At 43.5% G+C, this 19,389-nt stretch overlaps 2 protein-coding genes across 5 annotated transcripts in view; one reads left to right on the top strand and one right to left on the bottom strand.

The window, feature by feature from the left end:
* Positions 1-18,895, top strand: part of KCTD19 (potassium channel tetramerization domain containing 19) — a 24,778-nt gene extending 5,883 nt beyond the window's left edge. For 3 of the 4 annotated variants that reach the window (XM_088672071.1, XM_088672072.1, XM_088672073.1), the window contains 14 exons: positions 1,062-1,253; positions 1,699-1,830; positions 1,998-2,220; positions 2,894-3,054; positions 4,919-5,016; positions 6,924-7,066; positions 7,842-7,925; positions 9,003-9,108; positions 9,730-10,330; positions 12,932-13,126; positions 13,972-14,126; positions 14,469-14,570; positions 16,227-16,284; positions 17,532-18,895. In XM_088672071.1, coding sequence (XP_088528197.1) covers positions 1,062-1,253; positions 1,699-1,830; positions 1,998-2,220; positions 2,894-3,054; positions 4,919-5,016; positions 6,924-7,066; positions 7,842-7,925; positions 9,003-9,108; positions 9,730-10,330; positions 12,932-13,126; positions 13,972-14,126; positions 14,469-14,570; positions 16,227-16,284; positions 17,532-17,620 — 2,339 coding nt within the window. In that variant the 3' untranslated portion in view covers positions 17,621-18,895. Of the gene's footprint in view, positions 1-1,061; positions 1,254-1,698; positions 1,831-1,997; positions 2,221-2,893; positions 3,055-4,918; positions 5,017-6,923; positions 7,067-7,841; positions 7,926-9,002; positions 9,109-9,729; positions 10,331-12,931; positions 13,127-13,971; positions 14,127-14,468; positions 14,571-16,226; positions 16,361-17,531 lie in introns of those variants that run through there. The other variant, XM_088672074.1, reaches the window with a different exon arrangement.
* The window catches only part of PLEKHG4 (pleckstrin homology and RhoGEF domain containing G4), a 48,580-nt gene continuing 46,838 nt past the window's right edge, over positions 17,648-19,389 (bottom strand). Inside the window, exon 23 of the mRNA XM_035118318.3 lies at positions 17,648-19,389. Coding sequence (XP_034974209.3) covers positions 19,384-19,389 — 6 coding nt within the window. The 3' untranslated portion in view covers positions 17,648-19,383.

Below are 19,389 nucleotides of genomic sequence, written 5' to 3'. Positions count from 1 at the left end.
ACTCCCATGATCCCTAGCTAACAGGACCAGTGGTCAGGGATGATGGGAATTGTAGTCCAAAACATCTGGAGGGCCAAAGTTTGGGGATGCCTGCCCTATGTAATAAGAAAGGAGAGAGAAAATGTGTGTGATTTTATATATATGAATGAGATTATAATAACCAGTGCTATTTTTCTAGAAAAAGAGGTGCCGGAGCTCACCATTAACTTCTGCCTTGTTCTCAAAGAATGGCAATGGTGCCCCCCTGAGAGGTGCCAGAGCTTTATTTCCCTTTATTTTTAATTCCTTTATCACATTTCCTAAGATTTCACTTTTCCCTTTATTGAGTTTATACCCATTAAATATACTTCAGATTTGTAAACTGTATTGTGGGTTTTGTTTAAATCAAATGGTGTATTTATTTATTTATTTATTTATTTATTTATTTATTTATTTATTTATTTATTTTACAATGACCCAGGCTAATCTTTTGGCATAGATAATCCCAAAGCTTGCTGAAGATCAACAACCATGTGAGGTCAACTATTTCTTTCTGTTTTATTTGCCGGGTCTAGAAAAAAAAATGCAAATATCATTAGCCAGCACAGATTATCATGAGCTTGATCTTAGCAGTTGGAATTTTTGCTCCCCTGCTTGCACCAGTGGATAATTTCTTCTCAGTTACAAATAACAGCTTCAGATGAGGATTTCCCCACAGATCTACAGCAAGGAAAAAGGTTAGGCTTTCTTCCTAGCCTGCTGGGATTCCTAGTGATTATCAGCAGCAACAGCTGGTGCCATTTGCATGGGATGCCATGTATAGACTGGGGTCACACTCACATCAAACACTGAAAGCACATTGCTTCCCCCAAAGAATCCTGGAAACTAGTTTCTTAAAGGGTGCTGAGAATTTTAGCTCCATGAAGGGTAACCTCCAATTCCTAGGATTCTTTGGGGGAAGCCATGTGCTTTCAGTGTATGGTGTGTGTAACCCCAGGCTCTGGATTCAGATTTCTAGTCCTTTATCTGCTGTCTCTGGTCTTCCTAGCACCTTGCTGACATTCACTTTTTCTCCCTATTAGGATTACATGAGAAAGTTCCCCTAGGACTAATGGACACTCCATTGCTGGATACTGATGAAGAAGTGCATTACTGCTTTGTGCCACTAGACATGGTTGAAAAATATCCTTCCTTGGTCAATGATGACAACTTGTTGTGGCTGTCTGACAATGCTGTGCTGATAGAATGTGAAAGCAGTGAGTTTCGCTTCATAGGTAAGCCTTTTCCTTGGGGAAGACAGCAGGAGGAGGAGGCACCAAATAAATGTTTCCTTCTATTTCATTTTTAAAATCATTATAACACCCTTTCTACTACTAATATGCTACAGAGGCAGTATCAGAACCACAGGTCATGTTTGAAGGGTTGCGGCAAGTGGAATATGGGAGTAGGAAGTGGGTTCAGGTCTGGTTTTGGTCTTGGTGCCCTGATGGGTAACCTTCAAGAGAGTGGGGGATGGGAGTGCACCCCTGTTGCTTTTGCTAGAACTTTCAGCGGCTTTCAATTATCGTTGATCACAGTATCCTCCTGGACCAACTCTATGAACTGGGGGTGGGTGGCACTGTGTTATGCTAGTACCTATGGGAGCAGGTTCAGAGAATAGGGTTGAGGTCTTGCTACACTCTGGGCTTATCTCTGTGTTTTTCATTTTATAATTTCTAGCTAATTTTCTTCGCTCAGAGAAGATGCTTTTGCCCGACAACTTCTCCAACCTGGATGCTCTGGAGGCTGAGGCTGAGGCATTGGGGATCCCCGAAGTCACAGAAGCAGTGAAGACCTACAGGAGGAACCCTGGTGTGGTTCTTAATTGTATCTTTCAGTGTAACTCATCTCTGTATTAATAGATTTCAAAATAAAATGGGGATTGGGCCATGGGACTTTCACTGAATTAGAAAGTCAAGAGAGGTATAAAATATAATCAGGATTCTTAATTGTTTCTCATTTGTACATTTCCCTTTTAGGAATCCACTCAGAGGGAACAGCTGACCTTCAAGGTGTTGTGAAAAGCACCATGAAGAAGCCGCAAGCTGTTCAGGAAGCAGCAAGTCTCCCTTTGTTCCCAATGGCGCTTGGTCTCTTGGTCAAATATCCTGACTCTGCTCTGGGGCAGCTTCACATGGAGAGTACCCTGGATGGGAACAAGCTCTATATATCAGGGAATGGTGTTCTCTTTCAACATGTCATGTATGTCTTTTTGCACCAAAGCAGAACCAATTAGCTGTGAAATCAGATTCATTAGACTCAGATAAATGTCAGTGTGCCTAAGACCACTGGGGTGAGGTGGGATAATTGACCTTGCACTATGCTCAAACTCAAAAGAGAGGAGCTTCTCAGTTGAAAAGAGCATGACTGGGTCTTTGAGCAATTGCTGTGCTTCTAGGGGAAAAAAGGAAATCATTGGTGGCTTCAAAATATGTAGGGAAATGCTTTGATCTTAATACATTCAACCATACACCTATTTGGTTTTACTTTTGTGTACTTTGATGGTTAATTTATATGATTCTTGACCATGTTTGCTTTCCACCAGCCTTAATTACTGTTCTTTAGGTGCACAATTGCAATTTAAGGTTTTAGGCTGAAGTTTCTCTTAGTTGTGTAATCATAGCTGCCAAGTTTTCGCTTTTCTCGCGAGGAAGCCTATTCAGCATAAGGGAAAATCCCTGTAAAAAAGGGATAACTTGGCAGCTATGTGTGTAATGAATATGATTTAAATAAAATTGGGAGGTGGGGTGGCGGCGGAGAGAATCCATGTGTAGCCAAAATAGTAGCAAAGAAACCACATGGATATCTTTTTTTAAAAAAATGCAAAAATAGATAAGGTAATTTCTTGTAAGTCTATTCCCCTTTTTATCCAAAGGAATTGGTTAGGCACTTGCAGACTCCCACTTATACGGAAGATGTCTGAGCTTCCTGAACTCTGTGCCTATTTGGATCAAATGGATATCATATATGAGCCAATGAAGGATGCCTTGAAAACTTTTCTAAAACAAAAGGCACCTTTAGAAACCATGGGAAAAGGTAAGTCAGCTGTTACTATTTTGACCCTTTTTATTGAGTTTTAAGGGAGGGAACAATGTCTTTTTAGTAATGAACAACATGGAATATTGAAGTTTTAAAAGAGCAGAATATGAAACTTTAAGTTTGAACCAATGGTTGTTATAAAATACGTAGTCATTCCCCACAATGTGTTTATTGTCACTAACATTGCAAAGGACTTTATAAGGAATATCATTGCATTTTATGTCCATAATACTCTGATTTACAGTTATAGCAGCACAATCAGAATTCCACACAAAAGTATATAACTGCAGGTAACTGTAGGGATGTGAAGAGAGTGTGCCAGGTGTGTTCAGGCACACCCCAATGCTTAAAAATAAACCACTGCATATTCTCCAAGAGGCCTCGGGGGAACATGTGTATCTTGTCAGCATTTTGCACATTCTCCAGGTGACATTCATAACCTCCAAGACACATCAAAGAAAGTGCATATTTTAGCAGAATTGTGTACACTGCATAGTTTGTGCATATCTTGAGAGTTATTATACATTCTCTGAGCAATATGCATTATATCCAAGAAGGTGCACACTTCAACATAATATGATTATTGTAGTGTACAAGTAACCTCAGATAATCTGCAAAAAACAGCAACATAAGTAAGGACTTTAGTGGACTGTCTGTAAGTGATGTTGGAGAAAAATAGCTAGCAACTGTGGCGATTAAACTGAAGTTATTGTGCATATAGGGACCCAGGTGGCGCTGTGGGTTAAACCACAGAGTCTAGGGCTTGCTGATCAGAAGGTTGGCAGTTCAAATCCCTGCAACGGGGTGAGCTCCTGTTGCTTGGTCCCAGCTCCTTCCCACCTAGCAGTTCGAAAGCACATCAAAGTGCAAGTAGATAAATAGGGACCGCTCCGGCGGGAAGGTAAACGGCGTTTCCGTGTGCTGCTCTGGTTCGCCAGAAGCAGCTTTGTTATGCTGGCCACATGACCCGGAAGCTGTCTGCGAACAAACGCCGGCTCCCTCGGCCTATAGAGCGAGATGAGCGCCGCAACCCAAGAGTCGGACACAACTGGACCTGATGGTCAGGGGCCCCTTTATCTTTACCTTATTGTGCATATATACGCAGCAACTTTCTACACATAATAACCCTGCTGGATCAGACCAAAGACGCATCTAATCTTGTATCTTTTTCTCGCAGTGAGCAAGTAGGTGCTTCTAGGAAGCCCACAAGCAGAGGAAAAAATGTTCCATTTGGATTTTGTTCAAAGAGGCTCCCTGTAACTACTTATCAGTGGTTACAGCAAGCCCTTCTGAATGTATTCTCACAGCTGATTGGTGGTTACAGTGACCTCCTTTGAACTTTGCCAGGTGCCAGACACCTAATGTTAGGTGATTTACTGCTGTCAAAATTGGCCCACAGTGGTAGAATTGGGGATCAGGGCCACTGGCTAGATCTCAATCCCCACTCTAGTTATAAATGTTCTGCCACAGTGTACTGAAGTAAGACTAGAACAAATTTTGACCTTCCACTGCAAATGAGTCTTTGTAAGCATTAATAGAAGTGAGCAAAAAATGACATTCTGTTGAATAATTGACAATATGTGCATGAATGCTGAGCTGTAGGCTGGTATGGCTGTCATTCCCCACGGGCCAGCTGAAAACTGCCCTGCTCTAAGGGCAAATGGAGGGGAGAAAAAGAAGAGTAGGAGTGATTTTCTCATTGCTTTTCAAGTTCGGTAGATTATCTGCTGCTCCTTGCATGGGCAAAACATTTGTATATGAGCTTGCAATAGGGAGGGATTTTGTGGATCAAGGGTGTTCACCACACTGACAAAAGCAGCAATGCCTTTAAAATTGCATTCTGTTTCTCTTTCACATGCAGGCTGGGCAGCAGGACTAACAGTCTTTTCACTCCATCATATTGTCAAAGTGTATGTAGGAAGTCACTGGTACGCAACTTACTTGCAAACATTACTGAAGGTACAGTTCTTAAGAACGTGTTACATTGCCTTTCTTGCCTTTTGATAGTCTGAATCTTCAGGCCAATTTCCTAAAAGCATTGAGGTGCTTACACTGAACTATATCAGCATACTTGGGGGGGGGGGTGGCACTAAACTTCATTTCTGCTAGCATTTTGGCATGAAAGGTTCGGAGCTCACCTTGTCACACACTTGCTTTCTATGGGCAGGAATCTTTTAACACCTGAAGCTGCCTTATCCCGAGTCAGATCATTGGCCTGCTTGGCTTGGTGCTCTTTACTTTCCCAGCAGCTTTCCAGTACTTCAGGTTTAGTCTCCACCATCTTCAGTTTAAAGGGTTAATTAACTGTTTATGAGAGAAGACTCTTCTCTGCCTGAGATAGTCCTGGAGAGACAGCCAGAGAAGGCTATAAGGAAGGGAGCTTCATGGCATACAAATACTCCTTAACTGGATATGCTGGAGATTGAACCTGGGACTTTGCAGGCATACTTGATAATAGTGTTACAGACTAGCATACAAACTGAAGGTAATTCACACAGCTTCAGTGGTACCTTGGGTTACAAACACCTTGGGTTACAAACACTTCGGGTTACAGACTCAGCTAACCCGGAAGTAGTACCTTGGGTTAAGAATTTTGCCCCAGGATGAGAACAGAACTCGTGTGGCGGTGGTGCGTCAGCAGCGGGAGGCCCCATTAGCTAAAGTGGTATCTCAGGTTAAGAATGGTTTCAGGTTAAGAATGGACCTCTGGAATGAATTAAGTTCGTAACCAGAGGTACCACTGTATAGAAATAGCCTCATTGTATGTGAGATGGGATTGTTGCCCTGTGATCCACATGTTATGCAAGCCAGTTCTTTTAATTGAATACCCTGATCCAGTAGCTACAAAACTGTTACATACCACCCCAATCTCCACTAGTGGCGTGAGATTCCAGGGGTTGCAGGCACACTTACCGGTCTGTGTTCCTTTTTGGGACAATGAGGCACAGCGGAGTCTGTAGTGTCTTTATGATACTGTGGTACCTTGAGTTACAAATGCCTCAGGTTACAAACTCCACTAACCTGGAAGAGGTACCTCGAGTTGAGAACTTTGACCCAGGATTAGAACGGAAATCGTGTGTCAGCAGCGCAGCGGCAGCAATAGGCACCATTAGCGAAAACATGCCTCTAGTTAAGAACAGTTTAGGGTTAAGAACAGACCTCCAGAACGAATTAAGTTTGTAACTAGAGGTACTACTGTACATGGTTTAATTACACATATATACAACCTGTGTCTAGACAGAGAGAGCACAGAACATTCATATCCCAAGAAGTTCCTGTTCTTCCCATTGCTGCAGCCTTGTATTCCAAGACTCCAACATCCTGTCTGACCTTCTCTGCAGCATAAAACGGACTGCTTGCCTCATGCTCTAGTCTAGCCTACCCACCCCTGCTGCCTCAGCTTGCAAAAGGGACACTCTTCCTGTTCACTTGCCTCATTGCTCACAGCAATTCTGCCCCTCCCTCTTGAAACTCTGGACTTTTGTCTCTGCTATATCTCACCTCAAGGAGAGGCTTTCACCATTTTCTGTCTGGCCCAGAGTGTCTCTGTTATTGGCCTTCTTAATGGATTAATGGCTCAGCCTGGCTCATTAGCCTAACTAAATCCAGGGTTTCCTGTGTTTGACCCGGTTTAATCAAACTTTGATTACAGTAATTATAACTTTTCCTAAATCCAAGCGTTATGAGTGGCTTTCGCCCACAAACTCTGGCACCCAGAACCTATAATAATACAGTTTCCTTGTGGAGTAGAAAAGTTGTAAGGGTTATTTCATTGTGGGTGAGTGTGGGCAAAAGAGGACTGCTTTCTCTTTCAAACAGGTTGTGCTTCTGTTCTTCTTTATGGCATTGGTTTTGTTTTTTGCCAGTTTCCAGAGCTGCTGTCAAATAGCAAAAAGGTGTATTGGATTACTTATGGTCAGGCTCTCCTCATCCATGGAGATGGACAAATTTTTCGACACATCCTCAACTTCCTTAGATTTGGCAAACTCTTCTTGCCTTCTGAATTTAAGTAAGTTAAATGGTTGCCATTTCCTGTGTTCCTAACATGCTCAGCTCATGATTATGGCAGCCTTCTCCACCAATGCAGGACAGCCACGTGGGCTTTGTCAATTGGAAGTTTATGCTTCAGCAGAAGTGGTCTTTGGCTGGAGGGGCTGCAGCAAGTCCTCCAGCAATTTTAAACTCACAGCCACCATTCAGTGCCACCCATCAAGGGAAACTGGCCTTTGCATGTCCCATCTGGATGCATCCTTCCTGTTAGACAGAGAGTGGAATGCTGGCTACTTCCCATAAAAGTCCATATTCTGGTGCTGTGTGAGGGATACATGCAGTGCTGTCCTGTGGAGGTACCAGTTTCCATCTACTCTGCTTCCAGCTTGGCACTACAAAGGAACTGGGGTGGAGCCTCCTCTGTTTGCTCAAGTCTTTTCTGCTGTATCATGTGATCCTGCCTGATCTGGGTACTGGGTGGAAGATACAACAACACACTGGGCCTGTGTGGACTTTCACAGTAAATTGCCAGTGTTCCATTTTGACTCACACCCAAGATTTGATGTGAGTGTTGCAGCAGCGTGTAAGGAGGAGCAACCTGTTAGCTCTTGAGGGGACATGTGCCACCCGGGTATGTTAAGATGAGACATGAGCTTCAACACGCTTTTTAGAGCACCTGTATTTGAGTTGCACAGTCTTGTTTATTGCCAAGAACGTTTTTACAAAGTTTGACAGGGACTCTCTGCGCACTTGATTTGCATAAACAAGCCTTGAGTTTTGTTTCTAATTGTCAGAGAATGGTCTCTGCTGTGCCAGGAAGTGGCCGCGTATCAGATCCCTTCTCTTGTGGAGGCTCTTCATCAATATGACACATACAGGTATCCTCAGTTTCTTTCTCCTTTATCTTAAAAAACATCACGTATCAACCAGTGATGTTCTTAGGGGGCAGGAGAACTCCCTCTGGGTGGACAACAGGCCAGAATTACAGAAATCCAAAGCACATTTACAAGCTGTCATTTTGTACAGACCACGAAAATGCAAAATGGCTGCCAGAGAGAGAGAGGAAGGAAAGCCCCTCCCCTGTAGTTGTTTGTCCCTGAATGCCCTCTTTGTAGTAAACAGCTGGGAGGCAGTTTTAAGCAGGGGTGGGGTGGGGAGTTTGGTAGGAAACAGTATTTTATCCAACCCCCCCCCCCCCACCAACCTCGTTGTCCTTTGTGCCTGAAAGGGCTGTTTGTGGGCATCAGCACTGTCATCCACACAAAAACCCTGCTTTTAAGAATGAGAAGGCATCAGTACAATGAGGAGGTTTCGGAGGAGAGATTTCTTGATCTATGTAATTCATATTCCACCTTTTTGCAGTATAGGACCCAAGGCAGCTCACAGTACAAATTAAAACAAATACTGCTAAAAATACACAGTATTGACACAATACTTTCATGGCATGCCTAATTTTATAAACTTCTATTATGTTGCCTCTTACTCACCTTTTTTCTAAACTAAAAAGTCCTAAACATTACAACCTTGCCTCATAGGGGAGTAATGCTGTACCCCTTTCTCAACTTTGCAAAAACCTTTTTGAGGTGAAGTCACTAGAACGGTACACAGTATTCCAAATGCAGTTGCACCATAGATTTACATAATGGCATTATAATATCAGCACTTTTATTTCCAAGTCCTTTCCTGATTATTCCTAGCATGGAATACATCCTTTTCACAACTGAAGCACACTAGGTCAACATCTTCATCAAACTATCTACTAAGTTATCAAGGTCTCATTTTTCCAGGAACTGATACAACCAACTCCTCTTCCCCCTCCATTTTTTCAGTGTCTGCATCTTAATACATTTTGAAGATGCAGGCAATATTCTTAAATATGGAGGCAGGCGCACTACCGCCAGAGCCATGGCTGACTTCACAGATGATTCTTGTAATGTGAAATGTTTTATTTACAGGTTGTGGGTGCAACAACAGGAAGCTCAAAGAGCAGCTTTTCCATTTAGAAGTCTTGAGATTGCAGTGCCAGAGAAAGAACAAGAATCTGGTGAAGAGCCTCAAAATGTAAGGTTATTCTTCACTCAATGTTATCAATAGGAAAATAAGAAGAGCCTGCTGGATGCGGCCACTGACCCATCTGGTCCAGCATCCTGCTCCCACAGTGGCCAACCAGATGCCTGTAAGAAACCCACAAGCAGGACCCAAGTACAAGAGCACTCACCCCTCCAATGGTTTCTAGTAACTGGCATTCAGAAACAAACCTGCTTCCATCCATAGAGGCAGAGCATGGTGATTGTGGCTAGTAGCCATTGATAGCCTTATCCTCCATGAATTTGTCTAACCCCTAACCCTCTTTTAAGGCTGTCCAAGTTGGCAGTCATCCCTGTGGTTTAGAATGAGTCTACCTTACAAACCTCTAATGTTTAACTGTCTTAACTTTCTCCCAATCATTTCTGGAAGGCTCTGTAATCCTCAGCATTTCTCAAAGAGCCCAATTTATTATTCACCCTCCAAAGATACAAAAGCAGCTGCCACACCTCATAAAATTATAACAGAATCCTGTTATGTTGCTTCTAAGGGAACTCTAATATTAAAGCAGTTGGAAAACAGGATACATTGACACTGCCAAATTATACTCTGTCTTAGAATTTTAATGGAAAATTTCCCTTTTCTTTTCTTTTTTAGCACTCCTATATTGCTGTGGATTTAGACCAATGTGCCAATAGCTGGAATTTATCTAGAAATACACAAGACCTGGAAGAAAGAGACAGAGTGAATGAAAAGTCCCCCCACATTTCCCCAACCAAGGGATCAAAGCGAAGAAATAATTGGGAAGGATATAGCCAGTCCACAGATGGGTGGGACAGTTCCTGCTGTTTCAGACAGCCTGAAAGGAAAAGAGGAGCAAAAGGCAATTTAACCAAAAAACCTGAAAACAGAGACACTCCCATCCAGAAGCTCATTTCCCTAGTGCAGGGATGGGATATGGCAAACTATCGGCGCAGTGAAACCCAGCAGGTGGCAACATCCAATGGTGTCAAAGTGGCTGAAGATCCTGAAAGGAGGGTGCCTTGCAATTTCCCACCAGCCACTTGCTTTGGGGTCAACAGTCCTGAGCTCACAAGTAATGGGCAGCTGCCGAAAGCTGGGCAGTGCCTGCTAGGCATCCCAGCTTCTGAGGCGTGGCTTGTCAAGATTGGAAGACAAAGCATTTCTGAGGAGGTTTCTTCAGTGGCTGAAAATGTTGCAGCCAAGGAACTGAGTGGCCAGAAAGAGAGAGAGAAAGGTAAGTGAACACCTGAATTTGCTGCTTCTAAATTAGCTCTCTCTGAGGATGTCAGGAACAAGGAGTGCCCTCCTCTCCCCCCCCCCAGTAGGGGTTGCTGGGTCCTTTTCTTTCTCCTTGCCCCTTCTGCCTAGAACCTGATGGCTTCTTGTTCAGCAGAGATGTGGTGTTAGTGATCAATCACCTCTTTATTGTGATGGAGAGGGGTTGGTGTAGAAGCAGGTGGAGTAGATATTATCTCATTGTCGTGATCAGGCCACTTCCTAGTGAAGTTTGGTCTTGCAATGATTACTCCTGTCTTCAGTGGTGGGGGACCTCTGCTGGTCCACCCATGAAGGCTGATGGCTTTAGGGGATTTTTCACTGGATAGACTAGCAAGTGATCCTGTTGAGGCTCTGGTTTCGTTGTGGAACAGTGGGACACAATTTGACACAATTGTTCCAAAAGGTCCTCTTTGGCACTGTGGAGACCACTCCCTGGTACTGAAGAACTGTGTTTGATGAAGCAGGCTGGATGAAGTCTGGAGTACAAGTGTCAGAAATCAGTGCTATGAAAAGAAAAAATGAAAGAGGAAAACAGTGATTAACTTCTCCTGCAAGGAGCATCTAAGGGGAAAATCTTCATGATTGTTGCTCTGTGTTGAACAATTAGAGGTAGAAGCTGCAAGTCAGCTTCCTCTGTAATGTTGCTGTTTAGAAAGCCCATTTGGGCAGGGTCTGTTCTTTAATTGCATGAACAGGTTGCACAAATCTTTAAGGGATTAAGTCACTAGTGTTTGTATGCAGAAAGAGGAAGGTTAGCTATTTTGTCAGTTGTTCTTCTGCTTGTTCTCAGCCTCTTGGGTTCTGCAAGTTCATGCAAACTCCACGGTTGCCATAGAGGGCTTATTTAGCTGATACTTTGCCGTGAAAAGTTGCTTGAATTGTTCAGGACGGGGCTATTCATATCTGAATAGCTTCATATTTATTTATTTTATCACACACAATGAAGAACGTAACACACCCATCAAACAGTATCAAAAGAGTCAAGAGTTGGATGGTGAAGCATAAACAAAGGCCTGTGTGAACAGGTGTGCCTTAAGTAGGCAATTGAAAAAAACTATTGATGATGCCTGCTTAATATGAATAGGAAAGGAGCTCCAGGCCAAGGTGCAGACACACTGAGTTCCCTATGAACCACATCATGTGGTACCCTTCATAGTGCCTCTATGCTGGGCCGCTATGGGAGGCAAGATGGTCTCTCGTCAGCTGTTCCCAAAGAGAGGTCCTCTTATGGATCAGTAACTAGTTAAGAAATAAAATAAAAAAATTCCTTCAGTAGCACCTTAAAGACCAACTAAGTTTATATTTTGGTATGAGCTTTCGTGTGCATGCACACTTCTTCAGATACACTAGAAACAGAAGTGTCAGACCCTATATATATATATAGGGTCTGACACTTCTGTTTCTAGTGTATCTGAAGAAGTGTGCATGCACACGAAAGCTCATACCAAAATATAAACTTAGTTGGTCTTTAAGGTGCTACTGAAGGAATTTTTTTATTTTGCTTCGACTCAGACCAACACGGCTACCTACCTGTAACTAGTTAAGAAATAGTTACAGGTAGGTAGCTGTGTTGGTCTGCCGTAGTCAATTTTTAAAAAAAACAAATTCCTTCCAGTAGCAGAGACCAACTAAGTTTGTTACTGGTATGAGCTTTCGTTAAGAAGAAATAGGAAGCTGAGAGGAGGACTAAATGGATAGGTCTCCCAATGGAGGGATGTAGAAAATGGGGTCCACCAAGGATTGTGATTGGGGGTTGTGTGTTTTACTTTGTTCACTCTAGAGTTAGGAATGAACAGTGAGGTTGCCAAGTTTGCTGATGATACCAAATTGTTCAAAGTGTTAGACTAGAAGAGGATTGAGAGGAGCTGTAAAAGGAAACCAATTCATAAATAAGCTTAGCCTAACCTCAAAACTGAGTGAATGGGCAGTAAAATGGCAAATGAAATTAAAAACTAGTGCAAATTGATGCATGTGGGATCAACACCCCCACCTTAATTTCACTTATACTCAAATAGAACCAAAACTGGGAGTGACTTATGAAGAATGAGACCTTGAGATTGTAGTGGATAGCTTGATGGTGTTGATTCAGTGTATAGCAGCTGTAGAAAAAAGGCAAATTCCATGTTAGACATGATAAGGAAAGGGATTGAGAATAAAACTACCAAACGACGCAATGTCAATGTACAATTTCATGGTGAAACCACCATGGGTTTAGTGTGTATAGTTCTGGTCACACCTCAAAAAGTATATTGAAGCACTGGGAAAGGTACCAAAAAGGTAAAAGGGATGGAGCAACTGTCCTAAGAAAAGGGTTACAACACTTGGCACTTTTTAATTTGGGGAAAAGTGAATAAGAGAGAATGTGAAACAGGTGTGCACATGCTGTGGCATACATGGGGTGTAATAACTGGCCACAGAATGGTGCCTCTTTGAATTCCATGTCTAATATGACTTCCTAAATTGTCATTGGTAGTTGCAAGTCAGGATGCAACATCTGATAACTCTTTATATGCCAATACATATGTCATGTTAACCATTTTTACCCATTTTTGCCCAGGGACATTCCCTGAACAAAGCAGCAGTGCTATCATGGATGAGCCCCATGGGGACACTGGCTTGATTCTTAAAGTGGAGCATCCTCCGATTGTGGCTTGTGATGGTTCCTGCTCATCTCATGAAAGCAGCATTCTCTACAGCACACACCTGGAGGACATGAAAGTAGCCAGTGGCCTAGCACACCCCATGGCCAAAGGTACTGGGCACGGGAAGGAGTTATATTCAGCGCTGCCCCTTCCTTATATCTCACCTGCTTTTGCTCTGAAGGGCGGGGTGGGGGGGGGGTGGGACTCCGTCCTCAAAAAATAGAACCCCCGATTCTGTACCCAAAATCTTCATTATTTCTCCCCGCAAAATGAGAAATTACTGTGTATTTTGGCAAGAAGCTACCACTCTTGGAACCATTCCCGTAACACATGACTGGGCTGCGGTTTGATTTAAGGAGGGACACAACAGCAGCAGCACCATGCAAAGATTTGACTAAAAAATCAGAAATGGCTCCCTAAATGCATATTTTGGTTAAAAATGAAAATAACATAGAAACATGCTTTATAGTAGGGAAAATTGCTTTGCAAAAATATTAGGGGGAAATGTATACATTGGGAGAAATTCACACTACAATGCTGTTGAATTTTTATTTATTTTATTTTTTTACAAACAGAGAAAGAAATACGGTATATAGAACCAAATTTAAAACTGAGAAACTGAGAGAAATAAAATTGACATGATCCCCTCTTCCTCACGTTTCCAACTTGCCTTAGGCAGTTTTGCAGTGGCACTAGGATACTTGTGGATTGTGCTGTGACTAGCTGGACCTGTGGTGAACCAAGGATGTGACTCCTTGGCTACACTGAGTTACAGGGCCAGGCAGGAACCATGGGAGGTGGTGCCACCAAGTCAGAAACAAAATGCCCCAAAGCCAAACCAAGATCCAGTCTAGGCGATGCCATTTTTGTACTCCAGAGGGTGATGAGGGAGACACTGAAGGTATGGCAAAGAAAATGGGTGTTGATGGCACTCCCTAATTCTTCCCACTTATAGATATTGTCTTTCTGAGTTTTCCATTGTCACAAGAGGAGATTTTTTATGCCCGAAAGTGCCACTGCTTTCTCACCGATGTCATCTTAGATTCCATAAGGCAGAAGGACCCCAAGAAAATGACTGCCAAAGTCGAACTGCTTGTGCAGAGGCTGTGGGTAAGAAGACAACATGGCTGCTCTTGGGCTTATAGGGGTCTTGGGTGCCAATCCTGAAACCATGTGGCCTCTTGGCACAAACTCTGCTCGCCTAGAGCATGTCACCTGCTGAGACCTCCTTCCTAGTCTTAACAGCTTGACTGTGAGCTCTGGGACTATTTGGAGACCAACAAGATGTCTCCCTTCTTCTAAGGCTTCTGCAGAAGAGAGAGGAATCCTGCAGCCATACCTGCCTGCCTGGTCCTGGTCCTTCACCTCCCCTCCTCCCTCACAACCCTGCTAACTGCTCTTCTATGCAGTTGGCTCTAGAAAATGGTTGTTGTGTGCCCTCATTTCTTGCAGAGCCTAGAGATCACAGCTAAGGAGTTTGTGGCTGACTTGCTGAATGTGGCGCCCTTTAAAGCAGATAGTCATGCTTGTGAGAAGTTACTGAAATGGATTGAAGTAAGTGTGAACTATTGATTTGCTTCCTTTTGTAGTGGAGGACAGGGACTGCTGCTGACCCAGAAAGTCCAGGCTCTCGCTACTTGCTTTGTGACTTCCTCAATTTGATTGAACAGAATGGCTGTGGGGGGGAAAGGGAGAGCTTCAGAACCCACAGTGTCAGCTTAGATAACAGGTTAATGTTTGAGCAGAGCTGAGTGAAATTTGCAGGCATAGGAGCTCATTCTAAGGATATTAACTCTGCCAAATTGCTTTAGGATTTCACTTTTACTAAGTGCTTACTTTATACTGTGAGTGTTCTTTAAAAGTCAGCATCAACATATGTCTGTCACTTTTATTTCTTAGAAGAATTGGATGAAATTTGAAAGTCTAAATGTCAGGTAAATAGGTGCAGGGTTTTTTTTATTTTGGCAAGGGGAACCTGTAGTTTCTTTCTTTTTTAAAGGATCCCTTTACCCTATGGGGGCCTCACGCCTCCTTCTCAAAGCCCAGTGCCGTGCTTACCTGGTTTTGGGAAGGCGGCATGAGGGCTGGGGTGTGTGTGTCAAATGTTACTGAGGGCCACCAAAAAAAGCCTCAAGGGCTGCGTGTTGGACCACCGTGCACTAGCTAGTGGAACAGGTGTAGGAGGTGGCCAGTAAGCCTGTTGTTCTGCTGGACCATCCACATCCAGGGGTGTCAGGAGGACCTGGCCCAAGCTATCCTGGGTACACCTCTCTTGTCCACTAACCAGTGTTCCTGGGGAGATGCTGTGGAGGGCAGACATTGGTTCAGGAAGTGGGGACAGACACAATCTCCCTGTTAGTTGTGGTCCTCAAGCTGTTCTTGGAGCCACAGGGCCCTTGAATGCTGCCAAAGCCAGCCACAAAGAGCAAAGAAACAGCTTGAGATCTGTTTCTTCTGTGACCCTTCCACCAGCATTTGCGATTGTAAGTAAAAAAGAATAGCTCCAGTAAAACCGTTTCCCAATTCAAAACAGAACTGCATACCAACTCCTCTCCCTCACTCCTCCACCCTTTCTAGCATTTCCCATTTTTGCAGACGTTGAGGTACAAAATGTATCAGATTAGTTGAATGGGAAGTAAAAAAAACCCTTCCAAGGCTTTGAGGTGGTTCTGATGCTTGGGGGGGGGGGACCGGTTTGCTTCGCCACAGACTGTTTTGGAATAACTTCTGATTCTCAGGGAGTCTGAATACCTTTGAAGCAAAGGGAATCATCTTGGATTTGTGCCCCATTGAAGATGTTTGTGCACAATTACTAAATTGCATTCAACCTTTTCATGCCTGAGTCAATCTTTAAGCCTGACCTGCAGTGGAGGGAGTAATTTCTAAATTTTAAGCATGTGTCTCCTGAGGAGTTTGGGTGGCTTTCTATCTGGACACACACACACTTCAGCCAGTGATGGACTTTGCGCTCTCAAATTTCAGTGGCACCCTGTGTGACACTAAAAATTGCTGACCCTCCACCTCTCACGCTCTGTTCTACAGCATTGTTGTGGCGCCCCCTGCAGCATGGCTGAACCAGTTGCGCTACCCTAAAAGTGCCTCTGCTTCAGCTCCAAGTGTTTGGCAGCTGGTTCAACAACAAAACCCTGAAGGGGGAATGTCATTACCACTCCTTGAGCTGTTGCTAGCCTATTTGTTTTTCCCTTTCAGTTTACACTGCCATTTGCCTGGAAGTACAGTTGCTGCATTGACCTGCTGATAAAAAAAGGTTACTTTCAATCACTCTCTCATTTTGTCATAGGGAAATATTTACAGAAACCTTAATAAAACTGAAATTCTTTGTTTCCCTCCGTCCTGATAAATCGGCTGCTCCCTTCATGTGTCTCTATTTAACTGGCAACAGGAGCCATGTAGAAACTTAGTGAGGGTAGTAAAGTGGCACACAGGGAGAAGTGCTAAATTCGAAGTTCTCCCCTCCTCCTCGCAGCAGGATGCAGGGCAGACAGCATCCCTCTGGCAAGCCCCCAAGTACCATATTTCCTCAAGAAGGGGCAGCTTGCTCTCTTGCTTGGGTGAGCCTGGTGCAGAGGCCACCTGCACCCCTCTGGCTTCTCCTGCTTCAGTGGGAGCCTTCCAAGGCACAGGTAGGGTCTCATGGTGGAGTCTCTTTCAACGTCCGTGCTCCGGCCTGTCCCCTTGACGGTCTTACAGGGCAGGGCTGCAGCACACTTGGCCTGATGTCACATCTGGCCACCTGTTTGGGTGTCTTTCTAGCTGGACTGATTATGACACTTTCACACAAGGGCTTTACTTTGGAATTTCCCTTTCGCTTTTATAGGGCATACACATGGCATTGTAATGAATTTGGTGGCTTGCTGTGTTCAGTGTCTTTATTTTGTTAATGGATCACTCCTGAAATGACTGAACAATAAAAACATCACCCATAAATACCTATCTAAGAAACAAGTTCAGGTCCAATGCATATGCAGACTGGGATAAAAATGTTCCCTCGAAAGGCTTGTTGGGAAAGGAACTTACTCGGAAGTAAGTTCAGCTGATTGTAATGGGACTTACTCCCAGTGCGTATGCAAGGGTTGCAGCTGGAGCTTCTTCTCAGTGGAGATAGGTGTGCCTTTTCTTCTCTCTCTTCCCCGCACCCCTGCACATCAGTCCAACCCAAGCCACCCACTGGCAGAAATCCTGGCTCCTGCTGCATAAGCTACATAAGCAGGGAAGGATGTTTCAAAATATTTTCCTCTCTCTTTCCCATTTTGTTGTTGCAAACTTAGGGAGGGGAAATAGTTTTGCTCAGTCTTTTGTGTGTGTTGATGAACAGCCATCAGCCTTATTGAGCTAAATTAATTTTTAGATCACACGGCAGCAGACTCAAAACCACTTAAACTTGAGCCAAGCCACTTCACTTTCCTTTCAGTTCACATAAAAAAAATAAAGAGTTGAGTGAGTTTAAAATGCTGTCCTTCCTCTAAGACTTTACTTCTTACCTTTATTGTACAGGTGCTTTCATAATGTCAAAACATCTCTACCCATATGGAATTGCAAAAGCAAAATTAGATCTTGTGATGACAATAGTCAAAAGCTCTTAGAAATGATCACATGCAATCAAGCTAAAATGTACTGGAAGAAACAACTTTTATTAAGTAATTCAGTCAAACTTTGAACATAACATTGGTGCCAGCAAGGCATACATTAAGGATTTTTTTCCCAACAATGAAAAAACTGCCCAGCACAAGTAATTCCAGATACTGTTTCATCCAAAATTGATCCCAGGCTTCCTCCAGTTTTTTTGGGAACGCTTTGTTTATAAAAGTCAAAGTTATATTAACCAAGAAACATTACTTGGAAATTTCTAAAGTCATCCCTTTCCAGCTGTTCTGCAGGTGATATTATACCAAAGAGCTCTGGTATTCCATTCTTTGTGGGGAGTGGGCTGAAGAAATTCAGTTCATTAAATAAATGTAAAATAAGGGTTATATTTACAGCTCAAGGGTTTTAGAATGAAATGGGAGTATGGGTAGTAAATGGGAGGCAAGGGAGAGGCACTTGTGGACTAAAGCCAGAAGCACAACAGCAGAGAACTGTATGTGGCACACAATTCCAGTACTGCCTGGCTTCCAGATGCGTGAGGTTCAGAAGATTGCTAGTACTTCCTCAACTAGGTTGGCAGAAATGGCTTAGAGTCAGAGCTGCCTCTACTAGCAATGACCTGTTCCTGACTTGCCTTGGCAGGCAGATCACTGTGAACTCAAGTGCATTATTTCCCCTTAAGAAGTCAAAGGAGGCTGACCACTGTCCCTTGGGTAGGATCCCAGCTGGAGGTTCAGAAATGCTTAACAGCTTGGTCTATACATGAAGCAGAGTAAGATATAACACTTCATATAGCAAATGAGAACTCCCATTTTAGAATGCTCCCCCAATGGGAAAGCTCCCTGCGGGTTAAAAACTAGCACATCAGGAAGAAATCTCTATGATTAGGCTCTTACCTGCTGTGCTAGCTTTCTGTTTTCATGGACTTTTTTGTGCAAAATCCAATAAATGTTAAAATGTTTTTCTCTTACTTGCCCTCTGCAATGTCATTGCCCATTCAGCCCCTCATTCCACTGCATATTCAGACCCCACCCCCACCCCCTGTAAGGGCTGCTCCATGGATTAATTTAGTTTCCTAACAATGAACAGAAAGAAACAACTCTTCTAGTGACAACTTGGCTCTGAGGCACCTGTGGAATCTGCTAATGAAGCAATTAGTAGTAAGAACAAGGAAATAAATTATCTCAAGACCAGGCAAACCTATACAAAGAACTGGCCTGGATAACAAAGGAGGTTACTCTTTTTTTCAAAAAATAAATACTTTGTTTCTTTATTCTGCCCTTTGAAAAAGTTTTTTCCCCTAAATGTGCAGCTTGTGGAACAAAGCAAGTCAACTGTAAAAAAGACAAGTGACCAGCCAACATCTATCTCTCTGATCCGTACCCTCAATGTACAGTTGTTTCTCTATCCATGGCCACATCAGGACCACCAAATCTTGACAACTGTCCCCCTAAATCCCCTCCCTCAACAATGGCGCCCAAACCTTTCACTGCTGCTGCTCACTGTGGCTACCCAGCCCCAGGGCTGCCTTGTGAAACAGCAGCAGAAGGCAGCAGGAACTCACACCTACACTGGGGGCACTCAACCCACTCCACAATTCAGTCACACAAACAAGGGCATTTTCATGTCCAGTGCTGTGGCCCAGTCTAGTTAATTGCATACTCAATATTCTCCACTACTATTATGGGCTCCTGGGTGCTGTGCGGGGACATTCACAGGTTCCTTCTTCCCGTCTCCTGAGAAACATCACGGAAACCAGCGTTTAGAC

Source organism: Zootoca vivipara, chromosome 6, assembly GCF_965207765.1.
Source record: "Zootoca vivipara chromosome 6, rZooViv2.hap1.1, whole genome shotgun sequence".
NCBI lineage: Eukaryota > Metazoa > Chordata > Lepidosauria > Squamata > Lacertidae > Zootoca > Zootoca vivipara.
This window is presented reverse-complemented; position numbering and strand designations above follow the sequence as displayed.